At 43.3% G+C, this 16,774-nt stretch overlaps 1 protein-coding gene across 2 annotated transcripts in view; it reads left to right on the top strand.

Annotated features, from left to right (window-relative positions):
* nfatc1 (nuclear factor of activated T cells 1) overlaps positions 1 to 15,809 on the top strand; it is a 327,855-nt gene extending 312,046 nt beyond the window's left edge. For both annotated transcript variants that reach the window (XM_085993629.1, XM_085993628.1), the window contains one exon: positions 12,529 to 15,809. In XM_085993629.1, the coding sequence (XP_085849755.1) occupies positions 12,529 to 12,584 (56 nt within the window). In that variant the 3' untranslated portion in view covers positions 12,585 to 15,809. The remainder of the gene's footprint in view (positions 1 to 12,528) is intronic.
* The last annotated feature ends 965 nt before the right edge of the window (positions 15,810 to 16,774 follow it).

Here is a 16,774-nt window from a genome sequence, read left to right as displayed (position 1 = left end):
CCCCTCTGCACTTTTTTAAAACTGTATCCAGAGGCTTAACACAGCAATTTGCCAGCAGGTAACATTCAACCACTTCCCCTTGTGATATCTAGAACAGGGTTAGCTTGTGGGGATATTTTTACAGGTAGATAATGGCTAATGTCAACTGTGCAGCTTTTTGCTTTGCTATTGTTTTCTGCCAGTGGAATAACTGAATGAGAAAACAGAAATAATTATGAGCACGTTCTATCATTAAATGGGTAGATGTCAGTGCAAATCACTCCTTTCCACTTTACAGCAAAGGACACAAGTTCTCAGATTTGCTGAATAAGTGAAAGGTGCTTTTTCTTGATAAAGGCTGCACTTTTTAGTGTTGAAAATCTTTTTAGCTCAAACCTTTGCTATGAACTGTTTCACACTCAGGCTGATGGACATATGGGGGGGGGGATTTTGCCAGCCCTGGGGAGGTGGGTATGGAGGTGGGACTGCCGGGAAAATGGCAGAATTTGGGGGCAGGTTGCCAACCTGCCTCTATGCCATCTTGCCAGTAGACGGTAGCCATCCCGTGGCGGGTCCCGATCCTTGGAGGCGGGAAGGGATTAAAACCTATTAACTGCCTGTTAACAGGTAGTTAACAGGCAGAAAATAGGTTTAACCCCTTTTTGTCCTCACAAGTGCGGGCTTCCCAAAGGCTCCAAAACCCGCCAGCTCAGCTCAGCGAGTACTGGGTCTGTGGGGGTCGGGGGGGGCGGTGCAAAAGTGTGGTGTGAAGGTAAGTGATGGGTGCAAGAGTGTGGAGGTGAGTATCTGAGGTAAGTGCAAAGTGTTAGTAAAAGTGTACTTACCTTTGTTTCTTCCTGCAGGCTTCAGTCGGTCTGTATGCGGAGAGTCTCGGACCTCCGTGTTGCAGATGAGAGATGGCCGTTGCATTCTCAGATGCAACAACCATCTCAAGTCTGTAAAAGAAAGAAGGTTGATGAGATCTTGTATGTAAGACCTCCTCAAACAGCAGAGATTGTCACTGTCTGACAGCTTCACAGAGCTGTCAAACGATGACAATTCCTCTGTCAAAAATTTTTGACAGATGAAACATCATACGTTGACGTGCTCTGCAACCAGCTTTCCCTTCATTGGCCTGCTGAGCCCGCTGGGCGGGCTTAACAAGGTCAATCGAGAGAAGATAGTGTGGACTGGCCACAAATCGATGGAGGCGGGACTAAAACCCGACAAGCAGCAGTCCCACCTCCAACACGCCCCCATTGGCAAAATCACCCCCCTGGAATAAGTTAGCAGGAAAGCACATTGGAGTCATTCTATAGTGGCTTCAAGAGAAAACAATATGTGTTTCTGGAGAAAAAAGGGATTGAGGGATATGATGAGAAGGTGGGAAGATGAGATTGAGATCAAACAAAATGGGTTGGGCTTGTTTTGCATATGGCCTTTACCTCTTTCCAAAAATGCTGTGCTTCCTAATTCTATAGGTACAGTTACTTATCACACTAATTGGTAACTGCCATTTTTCTGTGACATTTTAATAATTCTGTGCACATAAGCAGGGATAGGCCTATAATTTCTTCCTCCATACCCCCCGCCTCATAGTTGAATGCTCTGCTGGCACTCACTGTTTAGGCTTCCGCTTGGAGGCCGCTTGGATGAGGCACCAGAGCCACTGGTGTCCATGGATTTATACCCAGCAAGATTCACTGCCTATATATGAGGAGAAGACAATGAAAGAAAAGTGGGGGGGAAAATTCACAACCCTGTGAAGTAATAATGTCATTATTGCCCAATCACCACCTGTGACTGACAACTAGTCTTACAAACTCAAAGGCCCTATTTATGTGTAAGTTGTAGACAGTGAAAATACTTTCCTGGATTAACACCTTTATTATAACATTTAGAGATGCACTAACACAAACAGGATTATCCTTGAAACACATGATGATCTAAAAGAACTAGGGGCCGCCATGTAAACAACAACAACAACAACAACAACTTGCATTTATACAGCACCTTTAACATATAAAACAGCCCAAGGCACTTCACAGGAGCGTAATCAAACAAAATGTGACAAAAACGCTGGGCAACGGGATTAGATATCACCAAACTGGCACCCCTGTGCCTAGGAATTGATAATAGAATACATGCCAACCTGGAAAACTAGTAAACGCTGATGAAAAGAGCTGGCACAGGGCTCAAAAAGCCGCCAGCTCGAGAACAGTCTTCAATATATGTGTATAACATGAAAATAAGTAGTTAGAGGGGCTTCGTAACTAGGTATACCCAACATTCCTTTACTATTGTTTTATGCCAGTGGAAAAACTGAATGAGAAAACGGAAATAATAACGGAGAAAAAATATGCAACAGCTTGAAAGGATGGATATAAATGTTGATGGCACACCATTGGCGGTGCATTTCTAAGGGGTTTCAGGAGCATGTTCCCCTGAAAAATATTGCACTTTATTTTAAAAGTAAGGTACTTTCCTGCTTCACAACTAATACAAAGTGTAAAACAAAGTTACCTTTGCACTTTCAACAGATCAACCAGACTAGCACTTCCCCAAATGTTACTTCAACAATCGCTCTTCCTCACCCAGCCGCCCACCCCGCCCCCCCACCCCCTTCCGCTTCCATTTGTTAGCATGCATTTCATCTATTCCTACTCCTCTTCACTGTCATCCATTTTATCTCTTCCCTCTCCCCGACACTTCCATCTATTTCTCCCTTCCATTCCCCTTCATTGTCATTTGTCTGTTCCTCTTCCCTCACTGTTGCTCCTATTGGAAGTGATTCCAGGGATTACATATTATAGGCAGGAATTGGGAGTTTTCCTGCAATAACCAGAATCAATTCCAATAGCAACGGGACTTGGGAGCGGAGGTAGGCCCAATCCACACTGATATTTATCAGCAAATGTTGATACATGGACCAGGCCTCCAAAATGTTGAATGTCGCCATTTAACAGTAACATTTGCCATGTAGTAGAGCACGTTCATCTATAATATTGCAATCTGTAGCTCTCTCTTTGAATTCAGACAAAGATTCTTCTCTCTGTTATGTTCCATGTTCTTTGAATCCTTAACAACCATGAGCAGGCTCGAGGGGCCATAAGGCCTACTCCTGCTCTTATTTCTTATGTTCTTATGAAGAACAACCCTTACAACAATAACAGCTTGTATTTTATATAGCGCCTTTAACGTAGTAAAACATCCCATGGCGCTTCACAGGAGTATTATAAGATAAAAAATTTGACACCGAGCCACATAAGGAAAAATTAGGGCAGATGACTAAAAGCTTGGTCAAAGAGGTAGGTTTTAAAGAGAGTCTTAAAGGAGGAAAGAGAGGCGGAGAGGTTTAGGCAGGGAATTCCAGAGCTTAGGGCCTAGGCAACCGAAGGCACGACCACCAATGGTTGAGCGATTATAATCAGGGATGCTCAAGAAGGCAGAATTAGAGGAGCGCAGATATCTTGGGAGGGGGGTGCGGTTGTGGGGCTGGAGGAGATTACAGAGATAGGGAGGGGTGAAGCCATGGAGGGATTTGAAAACAAGGATAAGAATTTTAAAATTGAGGCGCTGCTTAACCGGGAGCCAGTGTAGGTCAGCGAGCACCGGGGTGATGGGGGAACGGGACTTGGTGCGAGTTAGGACACGGGCAGCCGAGTTTTGGATGACCAAGTTTCCGTCAGGACTATGATGTCGATGCAATCATCCACAGTAAGCTCATGGATATCAAGGGCCTTGTTCGCAAGTGAACGGACATTCTGGAGGGAGATGCGGAGAGGGTCGGTGATGGCTGACCCACTGCCAGCGTCCACAGGGTCAGCACTGGGGGGGGTGAATTGGACAGGGAGGAGATTGACATGATTAGCCCCCAGTGGGCGAGCTGGGCAGGTAGGCTGGTGAGAGAGTAGGATGGGACAGTTGGGGTTGCTGCTCGTAAGGAGGCAGCGATGAGTGCCTCGATGGGCGCTTGGTAGGATGCCAAGAGAGGCACAGAGGGAAGCTGTGGGCTTATCTAAAATGGAGTCAAGCCTGGAACGGCGGCAGAAGAGTAGGAAGGTCGAAGAGTAATGAAGGATTGGGGTAGGGATTTTGGAGGGCAGTGTATCTGAGAGAGGAGAGATGAAAGGAGGCATGACGACAGGAGAGAGCGGTCAGGGAGGGATAGAGAGAAAAGGAAAAGGGGGGGGAAGTGGAAAAAGAAATGAACGGCTCGGGTCCGGAGCGGCAGCCAACGTGCGCACGCGAATGGACACAGGGAAAAGCTCAGGTTACATTGGCCCTTAAATAATCAGCCTGTGCCTCGTAGAGTTTTGTAAAGGACTAGCAGTGTGATAGGGACGTTAGTAAAATTTGGTTTCACATGGAATCAACCAGTGATGCCAATTGTGGCTTCAGAGTTCAGTTGTCTCAGTGCGACCTGGTTGGGGCTCTTTTAAATTGTAGGAGTTCCGGCATCACGCCTATCATTAAATTTCCAAATGAACGGGTTTTCTATTAAGTGTCATTTTGTAACAAGAAGATATATAGACAGATTTTGTTGATTAACCTAGATGATGTGAGATAAATTTGTAAACGATTTGCATTTATTTGTGAGTTATAACTGAGGCAACAATTTAAGTGAAATTGGCACCTTCTTAATTCTAGAGATAGTGGGGGAAAAATTCAGTTGTTTACGCCTCCCGTTAGCACCTTAAGAGGGCGCCAATTGGGGCGCAAAGCAACTAGAGGCCGGGCACGGCGATGTTTGTGCCGCTCGCGAAATTAACTAGACATGTTGCGGCAGCGCTAAGCACTACCGCCACGATCTCCTGCGCCGGCAGATTGTGACGTCAGTCGAGTGCGCAACGCCCCGGTAGCGCCCCGGACTGGATATTGAGTGGCGCCCCCTCCCTTACCGCCTGCCGCTAGCAACGACAGGTTGAGGGGAGCATTATGCTGTCAGAAAGGGACTAGGGGAGTGCTATTTAAAGGCGACCGCTTCCTGCCTTTTTTTTGTCGGTGACATTTTTGCACCACGCAGTCAGAGAGAGAGACAGAGGCTTCTGGAGAGATTCAACGCTGTGTGAAGGAGTTTTGAGTACAGAGCAGCACTTTGCAGGTTTATTTTGATTTGCCCTTCCTTGCTTCGCCAGCACTCTGAGGTAGCGCTTCGCTCCTCGGCGTTTGCACTTTAAGACAGGTGTGAAGCGCCTGATTTAGCGCTCCAATCACCTCCAGGGGCAATTAAAGCCAAGTTTGCTGTCGGAGGCGATAATTAGCGCCAGGTGCTAAACTTTGCGCACGGCCGATAACGGCGCCCCAAATGGGGCGATACTGAATTTTTCCCCCAGTAAGTATTAATTATTATGATGCAAGTTGTGGAGGAATGAAGCTCATATACTGCATTTGTTAATCTAAAAGGAAGTTGGATTCATATGTCATTTTGTTAAACTTAGCGACCCCAAAACTCCATGGGACTCTCCCGATCTACCTGGTTTGTCGGGGGTTTCCTTCAGTCTTCCACTGAAGTTACAGCAGTAGATCGGTTCCAGGCGAGCATTCTTCTGGAATACTGAATGACCCAAATTCAAGCACTGGACTCGAAGTTGGCATTCCCTGCTCTCCTACGCTGACTCATATCCCAGCGCGATAGCACACCTGCTGTTCACGCATATTCTGCAATTCTGCTTTTATTTCGCAAAAGGTAAGTGGGGTAATGGTCCCTAGAGTTCGAAGACAGCTATGGGAAAGTAGCAACAGGCGAGAGGAGGCATGTTATTAGGAAGACAAGATTCAGGAATAAAACTCGTGATCCTGTTCAGTAGTCACTGAGCATCTGAGCTTTAAATTGGCTCAGGTTTCAGCCCAAGGTCTGAAGTGTGACTCAGCCAAGTGCATTCAATCAGCTTAATATCCTGAAGAGGGCGTTGGATTTAGGAAAATCAGCAAAGAAATCAAACTGCTTTTCCTAATAATAAGTTTGTGTAAAAAAAAAATCCCAAATCCAGCTCAGTTCCTTTTTATTCGAACTCCAGTACTGGCAGCTCCGTTTCAAGTTTCTCGACAAACACTCATTCCCACTCAGTGGATGTGTACGATGTGCCAAGAAACAGAAGTACTGAGACTCCATCTATCTCAGCACATAGAAATGTGTCTCTCCCAGCCAAGTCAGAGAGCAGTTTTGACATCAATCGTAGCAGCATTAGTTTGCAACCCAATCAGAACCACATTTCCAACTGAGTAAAAAAAATAAGTTAAATATGATGAAACACACACAAGTGAATACTCTGTCACTTTTGTAGTGATTTATCACTGAAGGTAAACACTGAAGGTGGGTTACTGAATAATAAGAGCTGATTACTAATGTCGCTTAACTTAATTCCATTACATCTTTAAAATATTTAATGATTCATTCACACAAGATTTATTTACCCATTTGTTGGAAATCTATCAAAATAAGTTTTGACGGAAATAATTGAATGACTCACGGCGCATTCATGGCAGTGCTGAAAGAGCACTGCACTGTTGGACGTGCCGTTTCTTGGATGAGATGTTAAACCGAGGCCCGGTCTGCGCTCTCAGGTGGACGTAAAAGATCCCATGGCACTATTTCAAAGAAGAGCAGGGGAGTTCTCCCCAGTGTCCTGGGCCAATATGTATTCCTCAACCAATATTACTAAAAAACAGATTAGCAAGTCATTATCACATTGCTGTTTGTGGGACCTTGCTGTGCACAAATTGGCTGCTGCGTTTCCCACACTACAACAGTGACTACACTTCAAAAAGCTGGCAGCAATCTGCTAGTCTCCTTGGCTACTTAATCATTTCAAGGCCTTGGAAGACCTAGAAAGGGAGAAAAAAAAGATTGTGTCGGTTTTAATGCAAGTCATTCTGAATCTTTGACTGCCAAAAGCCTTTCTGCCATAAAGGTACATATTTCAAAAACAGATTTCACTTTTTAAAAATATGTGGGTCAAGTATATTGACAGCCTGAGCCCAACATTTAGAAGAGGCAGTGCGCCTTTTTCGAGCTGTCGTGTGCACAACCCACAACCGCCGTTGCAGATTTGTGCTGTGAATCACTATCACTTTTTTAAAAAATCTTGTAGGGGACATTCCCAGGCCTGTTGCACGGGGTGAGCAGGTGCACAACTGATGCAGAGAGAGAATTTGCAGAACAGGCCATGCGCCAAATTCTTTCTGGGCTGGGTTGCATTTAATAGGACTTGATACCAACACTTTGTGTATTGTAATATTTCACCCCATTTCTATGCCTGTATTGTGCCAAACATTATTTTCACAATTCAAAAGTTAACGCTAAAGCACAGTGGCTTGCACATCTGTAGTGTCTTGAAAAGTTTTCTTTGCCCTCTTCCAAATTTCCAACCGATAACCTGCTCCCAATTTTGGTAATTTCAACATTTAAAGAGTAGCACAAATTGATTCTCACTCTTAGGAAATGCCTGACTGCTACTCTACCCCACCCCCAGAGAGACCAACTGAGATCAGCAACTTAGCATGCAGGGATAACATGGGTCCAAACCATATCCTATTCCCCTACTTTAGGAGTCTGATAAGAGGTTTATTCATAAATTTGAGGTGCATAGTATTAAAGGGAATGTGGCAGGATAGAAAGCAAGTTGGCCAAAAGACAAAAAACAGAGGGGTATGAACATTGGTGTCCCCCAGGGTTCAGTGTTGAGACTATTTTTCTTTTTTGTTCACATTGGTAGGGCTGCAAATATTGCTCATCCCCAGTTGCCCTCACAATGTGGTGGTGGGGTTTCTTGAACTGCTGCAGTTCGTGTGATGTTGGTTTCTCCCTCGGTGGTGTTAGGCAGGAAATTCCAGGATTTTGACCCAGCGACGATAAATGTCCAAGTCAGGATGAACTTTGAGGTGATGGTGTTCCCACAACATTGCTGTTCTTGTCCTTGGTGGTAAAGGTCACAAGAGAAGGAGGTGATGTCAAGGTAACCTTAGTATGTTGCTGCAGTGCTTGCTGTAGATACTATAGCAACAGTGCACCAGTGATGGAGGGGTTGGATATTGAGTCTAGTGACAGGGGCATCGATTAAGCGAATTGCTCTGTCCTGAAGGGGTTGAGCTTCTTGCAGCTGCATCCATGTAGGCATGTGGTGAGTCCTCCATCGTACTCCTGACCTGAGCCTTGTAGATGGTGGCGAGGCTTTGAGGAAGCAGGAAGTGAGCCACTCGTCGCAGAGCATGCAGCCTCCGTCTTGTGCTTGTAACCATAGTGATGACATGGCTGGTCCAGTTCAGCTTCGGGTGGCCCCCAAGGTGTTGATGGTGGGGGATTCGGCGATGGTGCTGCCATTGCAGGTCAATGGGAGATGGCTCGGCTTTCTCTTATTGTAGATGATCATTACCTGACACTTATATGGCACAAATGTTACGTGCCGCTTATCAACGTAAATCTGGATGTTATGTAGGTCCTGCTCTCAGCTGGCACGGGTTACTTTGTTGTAAGAGGAGTTGTAAATAGAGCTGAACACTGTGGAGTCATCAGCAAACAGCCCCAATCCTGGCCTAAAACAATTAAAAGGATATAGGAACATGACAGAGAGATGGGACTAAATGGGTAGCCCGTTCAGGGAGCAGGGACGGCAGGATCGGCTGAATGGCCTCCTCCAATCCTGTAAAATTCTGTGCTTCTATAACACCAATGTGTAGAAATCCTATACTTTCTTTACGTGCAGTTTATGGTATTTTTGTGAGGGAACTACAGTGCTTTGTTTTGCACATCTTAAGTCAACTGCAGCTGTTGTGGTGCTAAAAGTCAATCAGGGTCTTCCAAAGTGCTGCTATCTCTCTTTTTCAGAGGGAGACAGGGAAACAGAATGACACAAGCTACATCAGAAATGCCAGTACATCTTCCTGCGCTGGTTCCATGATGTGGTCATTCGAGTACACAGTTCAAAAAAAAAACTATTTTAAGTAACTGCTGAAAGTGCAAACAAGTGACATCTTCACTGACATTTTGGTTATCACAACTAAATCAGAGCAAGAGATACGAGATTGTTTATGTGGCGTTAACTTGATTCTGCCACGTTTAGTCATTTCCTTTTTCGTCTGCCAAAGAACACAGAAAGATAAACGGACACGATCTGAGTGTGGGAAACGAGCTGTGGTGACAATCTGCAGGAAAAGTGGGGGTTTTTAATTTTTTTTAAAATGAAGGAAAACAGTCGGTGGATGAGCAGTTTTGCGAGCTGATGTTAACTGATAAGGCAGCACTGCTTCAAATAATCTTGAACTGCTGAAATGTAACTGGCATTTTCTGAGTCACAAACGAGGTGGAAAATAGACGGCGTGTTCTTTCCATCGCAAATACAGAATTTAATGCAAGAAGGCAAATAACGGTCATGTGACTACTTTGCTATATTTGTATCTGGCATTTTACCAACAATCTTTACGAGTTTTATTTTCTTTTGAAACTGTTAATAACTTCGGTTGATTCAAACATTCTAAAATCTGTGTCGTTGCTTTTATGGGGCTGGTTTTCACTGTGGATGAGTGTTGTGGCCGGGTTGCCCGCCAGATGTCCTCAGCGAGAGGCCCAAGCCACTTTGGTGGCTGGGCATCATCTGTATAAGGCTGGAAATACTCAGCAGGTCAGGCAGCATCTGTGGCGAGAGAAACAGTGTTAACGTTTCAGGTCGGTGACCCTTCGTCAGAACTGGAAAAAGTTAGAGATGTGACAGATTTTAAGCAAGTGCAGGGGCAGGGAAAAGTGGGAAGGACAAAAGGGAAGGTCTGTGAGAGGGTGGAAGGCAGGAGTGATTAAATGACAAAAGATATGATAGTACAAAGCAAAAGGAGATGGTAATGGGGCAAGAAAAGAAACAAAAGATGAATCTAGAAGAGGTGTAAATGAGAATAGCAGAATCATCAACAGCTACCGTGTTAAAAAATAGGGTCTGAAATTGTTGAACTCAATGTTGAGTCCAGAAGGCTGTAAAGTGCCTAATCAAAAGATGAGGCGCTGTTCCTCGAGATTACACTGAGTTTCGTTGGAACAGTGTAAGAGGCCGAGGACAGAGAGATCAGAGTCAGCCTCCCCCACCCAGCCGCACCCCCCCCCCCCCCCCGGGCCTCCCTCGTCCCTCCGCTCCTCTGGCCCTCCCCGTGCTGCTGCTCCCGGCCCATGATCCCTTCAGACCTCAGCTCCTCCTCCCCCCCCACCACCTAGTGTTTCTCCCGGCCCACGATCTTCTACCGACGCCCCACCACCACTGCCGCCCCCGATTCCTCTTTAATGCCCACCTCATTGATCTGCCCTAATATCTCCTTATATGGCTCAGTGTCAAATTTTGTTTCCTAATAGAAACATAGAGAAATAGGAGCAGGAGTAGGCCATTCGGCCCTTCGAGCCTGCTCCGCCATTCAATATCATGGTTGATCCTCTATCTCTACCATATTCCCGCTCTCTCCCCATACCCCTTGATGCCTTTTGTGTCTAGAAATCTATCTATCTCCTTCTTAAATATATTCAGTGACTTGGTCTCCACAGCCTTCTGTGGTAGAGAATTCCACAGGTTCACCGTCCTCTGAGTGAAGAAATGTCTCCTCATCTCAGTCCTAAATGTCCTACCCCGTATCCTGAGACTGTGACCGATCGTTCTAGACCCCCCAGCCAGGGGAAACATCCTCCCTGCATCCAGTCTGTCCAGCCCTGTCAGAATTTTATACGTTTCAATGAGATTCCCTCTCATTCTTCTAAACTCTAGTGAATACAGGCTTAGTCGACCCAATCTCTCCTCATACAACAGCCCTGCCATCCCAGGAATCAGTCTGGTGAACCTTCCCTGCACTCCCTCTATGCCAAGTATATCCTTTCTTAGGTAAGGAGACCAAAACTGCACACTGCACTCCAGGTGTGGTTTCACCAAGGCCCTGTACAACTGTAGTAAGACATCCTTACTCCTGTACTCAAATCCTCTTGCAATGAAGGCCAACATACCATTTGCCTTCCTAACTGCTTGCTGCACCTGCATGTTTGCTTTCAGTGACTGGTGTACAAGGACACCCAGGTCCCTTTGTACATCAATATTTCCCAATCTAATGCTCCAATGCCTTAGGATGTTTTACTAATTTAAAGCCGCTCTTGGTGGTTGTTGTTGTTGTTGTTGTCCTTACCCGGCCTGGCCCTAAATGTGACTCCATCCCACACCAACGTGGTTGACTCTTAACTACCCTCTGAAGTGGCCTAACAAGCCACCCCATTGTATCAAACCGTTACCAGCGGTTCAAGAAGTAGGCCCAGCACTACCTTAATAAGCAATAAATGCCGGCCTCGCCAGCAGTGCCCTCATCAGGAGAATTAATTTTTTTAAAGCATCTTTAGTAGTGTAAAAAGGAATGTTGTGCCGTGCGACATTGTTACTGTCTGTAGTCATAGAGTTATACAGCACAGAAAGAGGCCCTTCAGCCCATCGTGTCCACGCCGGCCATCAAGCCCTGTCTATTCTAATCCCATTTTCCAGCGCTTGGTCCGTAGCCTTGTATGCTATGGCGTTTCAAGTGCTCATCTAAATGCTTCTTGAATGTTGTGAGGGTTCCTGCCTCTACCACCCTTTCAGGCAGTGAGTTCCAGATTCCAACCACCCTCTGGGTGAAAAAGTTTTTCCTCAAATCCCCTCTAAACCTCCTGCCCCTTACCTTGAAACTATGCCCCCTGGTTATTGACCCCTCTACTGAGGGGAAAAGTTCCTTTCTATCTACCCTATCTAAGTTACTTGGTAAACTGTGGGAAAGAAAGAAAACCTGCACTCCTGGACAAGCAAGGTTCGTTTAAATACACTTGCAAGCACAACTGGTCCAATATTCTTTCTACTATGAGCAAGTGATGACATCGTCCTGATTTGGTTTATCACGTAGTTTTTAAACAAATGCTTATGTGGCTAAATCTGAGTATCTCGTGTCTTCTCCAATTCGTAACAAGTTACCACCTAATGAAAGGGGAAAAAGTTGTTATTATGCCGATTGGATTTTTCACCTCCATTGTTGGCGTTAGCTTGCTTTTACAGAGATTATATAATATAATATTTCATAGTTTGCCTCATGTACAATACATGTTAGAATTGCATGGTTAGTATGTTGACTAGTTGCTTGATTTTTTTTTAATGGAGATGGAAGAACATCCCAGCAGTGTTTTCAGACGTTAACGATATACAAATTGGTCAGTCAGTAATTTCACATGCAGTTTTAATTGAAAGCATGCAAAATGTCACTTTTTAAAATTCAGAAGTACAACATGGGGCAGCAAACTTTGTAAATTAAAGCTGTTAAACTAGTTATCAATCAAGATAACCGTTATACATCTGTTAGTTCATTTATTGTACCATGGGACTCGTGCACATGCAAAGTGCATGCTACAGTCTGAATCCACTCAGTGCAAAGGATTTTGTTTCAGGAATGCCCTGAGACCAGGAAATGATATTAAATGACATTTGTAGTAGTGACTGAGTAAATTGCAGTAAAAATAACTCGTAGAGCTTCATATGGACTCTTTGTGATAACTTCTCTTTTGTTTCTCCTCAGTAAATGAAATCATACGAAATGACCTCTCAAGTGCCTCTGTTCATGGACATTCATAGTTAAAATTAGCGTCAAGACCATGGAAAGAATAAAGCTGGTCCATTGCCATTGTAAAAATGTTGACCATGTGAAGATCACAGGCTACGCTGCCTCGAAGGAAAATCGTCAGATGTAAAAATCGAGCTTTTATTTCTCTTTCTAGAAATAATTCACTTCAGGTGACAGGACAAAACCGACTTAGCGTTTTCTAATAACTGAGTGTCGGCAGGTGATCAGGCACCGCTCCCAGTGAACAATTGTTTGGATAGGTTCTCAGTTTCAGCAAGAACTGTCTTCCCAAATCATTCCAACAAAATTCACGTGAAAACGTTTAAAGAAATTCCAAAGAATCGATATTGTTGTGAAAGCATACATACAATAAAAATAATTAATTTAGATGTTCTAAAGTATGCAAATAAAAGTGCCTTATGTTTACTTTTTGTTACAAAAGAGGGTTCTTTGTATTGTACTTCTATTAAAAGAATCACAATTATAGAAATGAATATTAAAGCGTGCTCTTTATAGGAATATTTTGTTAGCAAAAAAATTGTAAGAAAGCAGGATATTAATGTGAATTAGTAGGCATATTACAATGTGCGTGTTCACTAAGGAGTTTATGCTAAGCTCCTCAGTGAAAAGAGAGTATCCAACAATATGTGTAACTGTACTGTACAATGCATTTCAATTAAAGCAACTCTTTAATCCATTCAGTGACTCCACTAAATGTATCGACCACTCCAAAGAGATTTCCTGGTTTCAACTGCTCAATTCATAGCCCAGACCAGGCTGTAATGTCACCCTTCCAAATCATTTGAAATAATTTAAACCTCACAAATACACAGAAGTTCCAAGAGACACTGGCGATGGCCTTATAGAAATACTATCAATACCTCCAGAGATACAGAGATCATAGTAAGGTGTCACTGTATGCTTCTTTGGATTAAAGAATTTATTTTTTAAAGTGTGCAAAAGAAGTGACTAGATATTTAGGTTTTTTTCAGCGCTGAATTGTTTGCTTGCTGCTCTCCTATGTACATTTCACAAATATGTTGAAACCTGCCATCTTTCACTGGTTGTACTTTGTGTTTTATATATTATGAACTTAAAAGGATGGGTTTATAATTGTCACTTTTGCAATGCAAATTAGGAAATACATCACGACAAAAATAATTTCAGACTCTATGCGCACAAACATTGAAAGGAAGAAAGTCAAAGTTGCAGAACATTAGTGGAGATTGTCCTCTTGTTTCCTGTCCAATAATTGCAGTAACTATTGGTCGAACACTCAGTGCACCATCAGGATCTCAGTCCATGCTACCACACATTAACATCCAGTTACCAGTTTGCTTAAAACCATGAGGTTTCTGGACCAGCTAGAATAGTAGATACTTCCTCTCTTAACTTAGAAAGATAGAATATGCAGACTAGAAGTGCATTTCCTTACATTTTGCAGTTGTGCAAGCACTTTAGAAAGTACAGTACGAGACAGTACGAAGAAATCTGCCTCAACAGGTGGCTTTAATCTTATTATTTTTTAAATCTCAAGTCAAACTTAGACTTCTCAGCTCACTATGCTGTAGAAAGAAGTTTAAACATTATCTTAAATGCAAGCAACTGCGACTGGACTATTGCATTAACAGTATGTTAAATCTTTAAATATTGTGCTCGAAATAATAGTTGATCATAGCTTGGTAGCTAAAGTAGAATATCAGACTATATAGCTTAACTAGGACTAAATAATTGCTCTTTTAGGTTATGTTTTCATTATAGATTGAGTCTGATTTCATACAATAACTATGTTAATTGTTTCCTCCAGTTTGAGTGCCTTAACCAGTAGTGCCCTCTATAGGTTTTACCCAGGAATTACATAGTTGTAACAATGAACTACAGAAGACAAATGTGAGGTGTATAGCCACACACATTATTTACTCAAAACAGTGAAAACAAATGGCAATAGATTAATTGCTCAGCTTATGCCATTGCCTTATTTGATCTCTTACCGCAAAGCCACACTAGTAGATTACTGTGATGAGTTTAGGACATGTGGCCAGATGAAGAGTTATAAATAGGACAAGCTCCAGAGAACCCCACTGTCCAGGGGACGGTTATGCTTCCCAGCTTTGGGGAGTTGAAAAGCAACGCAACTCATCTGCTTACGAGTAACGACAGACTGTCCTATCAGTTGTCAGATTGTTTAATGTCTCATCTTCTTTCCCCCCGATACCTCTGATCCATTGTAGCCTGTTGCGCCCATTTATTTGCCCCCTGCCTAGATACACATCAGTGCCACGTGCATTTGACTCCATTTAGGACTGTTTGCTATTGAAATAGCAGCTTTTGGCAAATAAAAGTTAATTTAGGCTAGCTTGAAAAGTGCTACTCACACGAGTAACTTCGAAGAAAAATGGGGAAAAAAAGCTCAGTCATGCGTGAGGATAAACTCGTGCATTTTCTCCATTCTATTAAAGCTGTTAATGTAGGGTTACTAATTTTGTTTTATAAGATTACTATTACCCCTAAGCCTGTTGTATAGAAATATAATTAGGAGAATGCTGAAATGGTTGTTTATACAACTTGTGTAGCAGGATGACCTTATTCTACTAATGCTTGGGCGGAAAGCACTGCAAGCATGTTACAAGAATGCAAAATAATTGCAATGCTGCTTTTGTCTGCTGGCGTAAGCTTGTAAAAAAAAAACAGTCTTGAAAAGGCGGCTTATTGTTGGCAATACAATTGCATTGCATTATAGGTGAATACTTGCAGTTTTCTACGCTGCACTATTCAGGCCCTTGAGGAGTTGCAGCCATTTCTGATCTCCTAAAATGCCAGCTGCCATTCCTCCTTTTATACGTATACCTTTCTTTTTTTGAATTTGTATTTGTGCTGCATTTTATAGGGAATCGGATGTTTCTGCTTTCTATGAGCTGTTCTCAGAAAGAAACCAAAGGAGAGGCTGGACTAGGATTCTATGTTAGAATGTATAATAACTTTGTGTTACTGGTTAAAAATCTCTTGGGCAAAGCACACTCCACATTTTCACTTCATTTCAGGAATGGCTCTTAAGTTAAATAGACAAAGTTCCTGTGTTGTGTGTTGTGTCCTTCATGATCTCCAAAGCTTGGATTTTCCTGTATATTTGTATCCGTGTTTTTTTTCCCCAATCTTGCTGTTAGTGTACCCTGTTTAATGGAAATTATGCAAATATTTTCTACATGTAATATAAAATAAAAGCACAGTTTGAAATATTTCATTGTTCTTCCTTTTTTCTCTCTTCTACATTGAAGATGCTGATGGCACAGATTCTCGACTGGTATGGAATTATCCATAATATAAACAGAAAATGCTGGAAACACTCAGCAGGTCAGGCAGCATCTGTGAAGAGAGAAACAGAGTTAACGTTTCAGGTCGATGACCTTTCGTCAGAATTATCCATGTTATATGCTGGGTGCATATCTTTACTTAAAACTCACCTGTTACAAATAATAACAACAGCAATTTGCATTGATATTGTGCCTTTAACAACAGCAACAACTTGCATTTATATAGCGCCTTTAACATAGTAAAATGTCCCAAGGCGCTTCACAGGAACGTAATCAGACAAAGTTTGACACTGAGCCAAAGAAGGAGGCATGGCAGGTGAACAAAAGCTTGATTTTAAGAAGCGTCTTAAAGAATGAGAGGTTTAGGGAGGGAATTTCGGAGCCTAATCGACTGAGGGCACAGCCGCCAGTGATTGGGGCAAAGGAAGTGGATGCATAAGAGGCTAGGGTTCTCGGAACGCAGAGTTCTTGGAAGGTTGTAGGGTTGGTGGAGGTTACAGAGATAGGAAAGGATTTGAACATGAGAATTTTAAAATCGAGACATTGGTAGACAGGGAGCGAATGTAAGTGAGTCAGCACAAGGGTGATGGGTGAATGGGACTTGGTGCGAGTTAGGATACGGGCAGCCGAGTTTTGGATGAGCTCAAGTTTACGGATGGTGTAAGGAGGGAGGCCGGCCAGGAGAGCCTTGGAATAGTTGAGTCTTGAGGTAACAAAAGCATATACAGGTAGACTATCCTTTATCCGCACTTCCGAAAACCTCTAAAAACCGAAAGTTTTTTCGTGGAGCATAAGTCGTGCGCACGACATGACCCGAGTGGCGCCAAACATGACAGGAGTGGTCCAGGAGCTCTGCCTTTCCCTGTGAGCAGGGCAGAGGGTCACAGAGT

Source organism: Somniosus microcephalus, chromosome 7 (genome assembly GCF_052327205.1).
Source record: "Somniosus microcephalus isolate GS21.2 chromosome 7, FLI_Smic_1.0, whole genome shotgun sequence".
NCBI classification, from domain to species: domain Eukaryota; kingdom Metazoa; phylum Chordata; class Chondrichthyes; order Squaliformes; family Somniosidae; genus Somniosus; species Somniosus microcephalus.
The sequence above is the reverse complement of the archived record's forward strand: the minus strand, read 5'-3'. Positions and strand labels throughout refer to the sequence as shown.